The following is a 7,104-nucleotide window of genomic DNA, read 5'->3' on the forward strand; positions in this document are numbered from 1 at the left end:
CCCCTGATGTTTGTGCGTTTATTTCGAAAACACGCACACACAAAAACATTGCTTTTGTAGTATACTTATTCAGGCATGGGAGTTATTACCTTTAAACAACATAATCTTGAATAAGAATTGGTTTTAAGATTTTTAATTTATTACATGTCTTTTATATCATCCTTTAGTTTATTAATTTTTCTACCGTTTGCGGGGTTAAACTTCAATAACATTTTATTGCTGTATTAAAACTATTTTTGGTAGTTTTCAGATAAACGAAAGAAACTCTAGCATAAAATGCAAAGTCACATCTCTGGCATGCCAATTGAGAAAATCCCGTTATGTCTGCAGCGTGCGAAACAGTGCTTGAATAATAAGAAAAATTCATTTGTAAAGTGACATTTATTGTGATCAGACGTTGATAAAAGTGTTTGTAATATTTTTGTGCATTGGAGCTAATAGAAGTGTTGTAAGTTAAAATGGAGTGTTTTATATGTTCTAAAAATTTTAGTAATATAGAAAAATATTTGTGGCATTTGCAAACATTTCATGGTTTCCAAAATAGTGATACATTCAGGTGTACGATATGTAACAGCGCATTCACAACTAAAAGTTCCTTTAAAAGGCATCTTACAAAAGTTCACAGAGAAATATTTGTGGAAAAACATTGCGGCTCCACGAAAAAATTACCAAGTCAAAGTGATTTTAGGAATTTGGAAAAAAATATACTACACAAAAAATATGTACCTAAAGAGGTATGCATCGAGAGCCACTGTGAAGAGACTTCTGATTCTGGAACATTCGATGAAGTACCAGTAATAGAAAATCTTTTTGAAAATAATTTAAAGTTTCAGACGGGTTTGTATTCCATAAATAACTTAAGTCGAAAGGACGCTGAAAATATTCAGACTTCTCAATACAATCTTGTAATTTTACCACTTCTAGACGTTTTCAAAAAATTTGCTGGCAAATTAGATTTGGATTCAAAGCAGGAATTATTTAAAACTATTCGTTGTTGCAATGAAGTTTTGAATTCAATAAAATCTGAGTACTTATTAACTAAAGAACTTAAAAAAAGAGATTTGTGTGAAGATTTAAACATTTCTGTCATTGACAAAAGCGGCGAGCTCATTCACAAAAAAGGCAATTTAACTTTCGCTGAAAAAGAGACCACAATGGCAACGCTTTCCCTAAGACATTCTTTCAAAAAATTCTTCAAAAAGATAACTTATTGTTAAAAATGATTTATCATATGGAATCTTTAAACAAATCTTCGCAATTTACCAACATCGTGCAAGGAGATATGTGGAAAAAGAAGGCCGCTATGTATCCCAACCAACTTGTAATTCCTTACTTTCTATATTCCGACGATATAGAATTAAACAATCCTTTGGGTGCACATTCCACAACTCATACCGTAACAAACTTTTACTTCTCTTTTCCTGTTTTACCAAATGAAGATACCAAATTGGACCATATATTTTTAGCGGCATCAATTAAAAGTAGTGACTTGCAAGTACATGGAATCGACAAGTGTTTGTTACCACTTGTTAACCAGTTAATAGATCTAGAAGTGGCAGGCATTGAAATCGATTTAAACAACGGTAAAGTGTATAATCCTCACTTTTTGCCTTGTTTAATTATTGGTGATAATTTAGGTCTTAACACCATATTAGGCTACAGAAAATCATTTAGTGGTACATTTTGCCGATTATGCAGAATTGACAAAAATATGAGTAACGTAACAACGTCCGCTATTCCAAGTCTTAAGAGGACATATGCAAATTATAGGCTTGACGTAAATACCGGGGATCCATCTAAGACTGGCATCGTAAGCGAATGTGTATTTAACAAAATTCCGTCTTTCCATGTTGTTGACAACTTGAGCGTAGATGCAATGCACGACGTTTTCCAAGGAATTTGTCATTATGATTTGTCTTTTGCCATACTTTATTTCACAAATACCAAGAAATATTTCTCTTTGAAAACCCTTAATGCTCGAAAACAAAAGTTCGATTACGGGGAACTTGAAATAGGAAATATTTCGCCCAAAATTACTATAACTCATCTCAAAAATCGCCATTTAAAAATGTCAGCAAAGGAAATGATGACGTTTTTATTATATTTTCCATTAATTGTTGGTGATATGATTCCAGACGATGATGAGGTGTGGATATTTATTTTAACACTTATACAAATTGTAGAAAAAATTCTCAAATTTTCGGTTACGGAGTTTTCTATAAGTTCTTTAGAAAATCTAATTGGAAAACATAATAAAGATTTCATTAGGCTTTTTAAAACTAATTTGAAACCAAAATATCATTTGTTAGTTCACTATCCGGAAATAATAAGAAAATGCGGACCTGTGCGGAAGTTCTGGAGTTTCCAATTTGAGTCTAAACACCGCAGTTTTAAGTTGTACACACATGCTATAACTTCACGAAAAAACATATGTTTTTCATTAGAGAAAAAATATCAGTTCACTTTTTCAAACTTTTTGCTAAACTCGTCTACAAGCAATAATCTTGTTGTTTTACAAAAAGATTTAACCGTGTGTGAATTAAATGATGATATATGTGCTCAACTTAAAATACCTAAAAGACAGTTATATTTTTATAATAAGGTTATATTACAAAACATTGTATACAAAAAGGATCTTTTCGTTGCTGAATGCGAAATTGACTATAATATTTATAGAATTATAAATGTATTTTGTTTGGATAACCATATTTATATATTTGGTGAACGATTTAAAGACGTTGTTTATTGTAGCCATTATAGAGCTTTTGAGATACACGTCAACAAAGTAGAGGGAGCCTTTGCGGTCAATATCAAAAATCTTATTGGACATCCAACAACAGCCATAAAAACCCATACAGGAAAATATATGATAAGAATAAAAGAGTTATATTAATATATATAAAAATGGCAGCTATTGAACATCAATTAGAAATTCTACTCAAAAAATGGAACTTACTACATTTACTTTCCAACTTAAAAGGTAATATATAATATAACTTAAAATTAAAGCTTATTTATTTAATGTATTTTCCAGATGAAAATATAACGATTGATGTCTTACAAATAATTAACAGAAAACATTTAGAGGAACTCACACGAAGATTTAAATTAGGAGACAAAATAGTTTTTGAGTTTAATATTAATAAATGGAGAGAAGAAATCGGAAAACCTATTGAAAACGAATATTACTCAGACGTGGCCAATATTTCGTCTATCTCACGGAAATCTAGCTGTTCTTCTATTACTTTATCTCAAGAACCTCTGAAAGAACGCTTTGACTCCAATACCTGTGTAAAACTGACGACAATTTTGAACCAAAATAAAATTGGCAAAAGAATTTTAGAGACCTATAAAAAATACGAACATATAAATGAAGATCAACGAAATTTAATAATTACAACAATAGCTAGTTATTTTCATGCAAATGAGTTGCACATGTCTTTACAAGAAAGCTATAATTTGGAAAAACAAATAATAGAAATGTTTCCCAATGAGAAACTCCATTCTTACCGCACCGACAGACGTGGAAAGCTATATGTAAAATACAACAATATGAAAAGAAATCACATTTATCAGAAAGATAGAGATGTCAATTCACCTAAGGCATCCAAACCTGCAGATTATATCGGTAAATTATTCGAAAAAAACGTTATGATTTATACAAATGTAGTAAATTTGGGTTTTTATTATAGTTTCTGAAGAAAACGCCAAAGAAATAATTCATAGTTTAAAATACGATAATGTCGACCAAGAACAATTTTTAAAAATGTGGCAGTCATGCGCAAATTACCGAATACGTCAAATTTTTGATGAGCACGATAACCTTAAGGATATATTTAAAACCTGGCCACAGTATAAAGAGGGTCTTGGAGTAAAGTTGGTAAGTATCTTAATTTATATGTCCATCTTAATTTAATATTCTTTCTACATGTGTGTGTTGATATTCCGTTTAGATTAACATGGACTTCGGAGTGCTGCATAAAGACTACACACCAATATTCGAATGGGAAACTAAACTTATTACGGTGTATAATGTGATTAAGAAGGAAAAATACATTAAAGATGCTGGAATTAAATCAGTTTTCGATAGAATTGATCCATCAGACGCAGGTTTGTTACCAATCAATTTTCATTAGATGCATATCATTAAATAACTAATATTTTTATTTAATTTTGTAGCTTCAAACATGTCTTTATTTATGATGCGCTTGACTTGGTGTCTACACGGCTACTTATATCCAACATCAAAATACCTCCGTAAAGATAAAGATGGAAAGAAAACGTATGGGAAATACACCATAAAAGACTCCCAAGAATCGTCAATATTCCTCGCACGAAGTATCCAAGAAGTAGACAACCACTTAAATTTCTTAGAAAAGAGAAATGAGAATATTCAACCTTTTATTTTTGTTGTTGGAGATGACAATTTAGAAGATAATGACTACAATTTCTATGTTTATTTAGACCATGCATTGCTACATTTTGTAGATTTCCAGCGAGCACTAGATACTTGCTTCAAAAGCTTTTTCTTATTTAATTTAGAATTTCCCGGAGCATCCAATCAGTTCTGGATCTTTGTTCAAGAGTACTTCTATGACATGAAATCAGCTCACACAAAAAATTTTTCAAAAATACTAAATATTTTAAGCGATTTAAATTATACCGAGAACTGATTTATATATAAATTATCTACATTTAATATTTAATTTTGTATTTGAATATAATTCAAACGCTTATGTACATTTTTAAATTTTATCACATTTATTTATTAATTCATTATTCTAAGGAAATATTGAAATCTATATTCATTGTAAAACCCGTAATGAATTATTTTTTAAGTTTTTTAATAAAAAATATTTCCTAAATGCCTAAAATATTTGTATTTATATTGAATTTTGTAAAATTTAGAACGGCGTTTCTAAAGCGGAAAACAAAATTCAGTTCGATGTTAGGGCTTCATTGATTAAATGTAAATTATACATTAGTTTGATGCAGTTTATTCATTGAAGTTATGTAATTTTAATGAATAAATTACGTAAGTTTGATGAATACCTTTTATTGGAATGATGCAGAATATTCATTATATAGAGATAATAGAACATCAATTTGAGTGTATTTTTTCATCGAAAGGAAGAAATAATACATCAATTAAATGAACTTTTTCTTCAATATGATGACATTATTTCATTAAATTGATAAATATTTTTGATGAAAATTTGATGTAAAATTCTTCATTATAATGATGAAACGCGTTGTAAGCTCAAAATCGAAGAAACATTTCATCAAAGTAATGCCCAAAATCATCATATTGATGAATTTTTTTCTTTCAGTGTATCTCTAAATTTTAAGATTCAAGCTCTATTGATTCATCAAATCCAATTTGTACCAACTTTATAACACATTAACACGAGAGACAAAGTTTGACAGAAATGACACTCTGTACACCAAACAATACATGTTTCTCGCCTACGCCGATGACATCGATATAATGTGTCGAACATTGAGAGCGGTTACAGCCACCTTTGAACAATTTGAAAAGGAGTCTGCCGAAGTGGGTCTGGGCAATAAACGGAGAGAAGACCAAGGTGATGGTATCAACGCACAAGACGTCTAATAGACTCGGACCAACTGTGGAACTTGAGAACTACCGCTCCAGGTAGTCAAAGATTTTATTTATCTAATGACATAAGTTTTGAAATTCGGAGAAGGATAGTTTTGGCCAACAGATGCTGCTATGGTCTAAGAAATAAGGCCACGCTGATACCACCCGTGCTGTTATATGCAACGGAAGCATGGGTATTTGCGCAAGCAGATGAGGCAACTCATGGAGTGTTTGAGAAAAAAATTCTCCGAAAGATCTATGGACCGATCTACGTTGACGGTCAATAACGCCGTCGAATAAACCACGAGTTTTACCAGCTTTTCTCAAACATCGGTATTGTTAGACGAATCGAGATGCAGTGACTACGTTGGCTAGGTCAAGTTGTGAGAATGGACGAAGATGCCCCATCCCAAAACGAAAATAAAAGCGAAACAGCTGATGGTTCACGCAGACGGGGAAGGTCACGAATTAGATGTAAAGATCAAGTGGAAGACAATATTGCCGAATATGGTCTTTCAAATTGGAACAATGGGCAAAAGACCGTCGCGTCTGGAACTCTTTTTAAGCTCGACTTTTAAAACGAAAGTTCTGTCACAACCCAGCTAAGTAAGTAGGTATGAATTTCCAAAACAATGATCATAGCTCCAAATTTAAAGATTCCAGCTCTATCGTTTCACAAAAAAATCAAATTGTACCAAATATATATTACACATTAGTACAAATGTTCAAAACTTCCTACAAACCTCAATACTACAGCCTAACAGTTATCCAAACTCTAAATTTCAGGATTCCAGCTCTATCGGTTCACAAAAAATTCAAATTGTACCTAATTTAGTAGCCATAAGTATGGATTTCCTAAACTAAATCAATACCCCAATCCTATACTCCAGCAGTAATCGTATTTCCAAATTTCAGTGTTCGAGTGTTCGGTTCACCCAAATCCAAATTGTACCAATTATAGTACGATTTAGTACTTTTCGTGCACATAAGCAAAAAATGTCCAAAATTACCTGTATATCCCAATCCTACACTCCGAAAATTATCCTAACTCCGAATTGCTGAAACTGTAAATAAAAATTGTACCAAATTTAGTACACATAAGTACGCATTTCCCAAATTACCAACATACATCAATTTTACAATGCAGTAATAATCTTATTTCCTACATATCGCTCCACCCTATCATCCAAATTCAAATTGTACCAAATTTTGTAATAATTAGTACTTTTCGTATACATAAGTACACGCTTTCAAAACTACCTCCTTATATCGACCCTACACATTGACATTCCAAATTTCAAGTTTTTAGCTCTATCCAATCACATGCTACAAAAAAAATTGTAAGAAATATAGTACATTTTAGTACTTTTCGGATACTTATAGTTAGAATTTTCAAAACCCCTTTGGTACATCTATCCTACACTCCATCAATGACCCTCAGTCCAATTTTCGGAGTTCTAGCCGCACAGGTTTGCCAAATATAAATTGTACCACATTAACCC

The 7,104-nt window shown here is 31.6% G+C and overlaps 1 protein-coding gene across 4 annotated transcripts; it reads left to right on the top strand.

Annotated features, from left to right (window-relative positions):
• The first annotated feature begins 337 nt into the window (after window positions 1-337).
• LOC133333960 (uncharacterized) lies at window positions 338-4,815 on the top strand. Of its 4 annotated transcripts, none has more exons than XR_009754472.1 (7): window positions 356-448; window positions 2,752-2,980; window positions 3,035-3,628; window positions 3,693-3,880; window positions 3,954-3,986; window positions 4,022-4,110; window positions 4,180-4,815. XR_009754472.1 is itself a non-coding variant. In XM_061542271.1 (7 exons), exons 4-7 carry the CDS (start codon window positions 3,436-3,438, stop codon window positions 4,671-4,673), a joined length of 1,032 nt encoding a protein of 343 aa, XP_061398255.1. In that variant the 5' UTR covers window positions 357-448; window positions 2,752-2,980; window positions 3,035-3,273; window positions 3,309-3,435; the 3' UTR covers window positions 4,674-4,815. The 4 variants fall into 4 exon arrangements, 3 of the variants coding, with proteins under 3 accessions (XP_061398256.1, XP_061398255.1, XP_061398254.1); XM_061542271.1 differs by having other exon boundaries at window positions 357-448; window positions 3,035-3,273; window positions 3,309-3,628; window positions 3,954-4,110; XM_061542270.1 differs by having other exon boundaries at window positions 357-448; window positions 3,954-4,110.
• The last annotated feature ends 2,289 nt before the right edge of the window (window positions 4,816-7,104 follow it).

The sequence above is a fragment of the Musca vetustissima genome, unplaced genomic scaffold, assembly GCF_032173495.1.
Source record: "Musca vetustissima isolate MV318-11 ecotype Yass unplaced genomic scaffold, APGP_CSIRO_Mvet_v1 utg63878, whole genome shotgun sequence".
NCBI classification, from domain to species: domain Eukaryota; kingdom Metazoa; phylum Arthropoda; class Insecta; order Diptera; family Muscidae; genus Musca; species Musca vetustissima.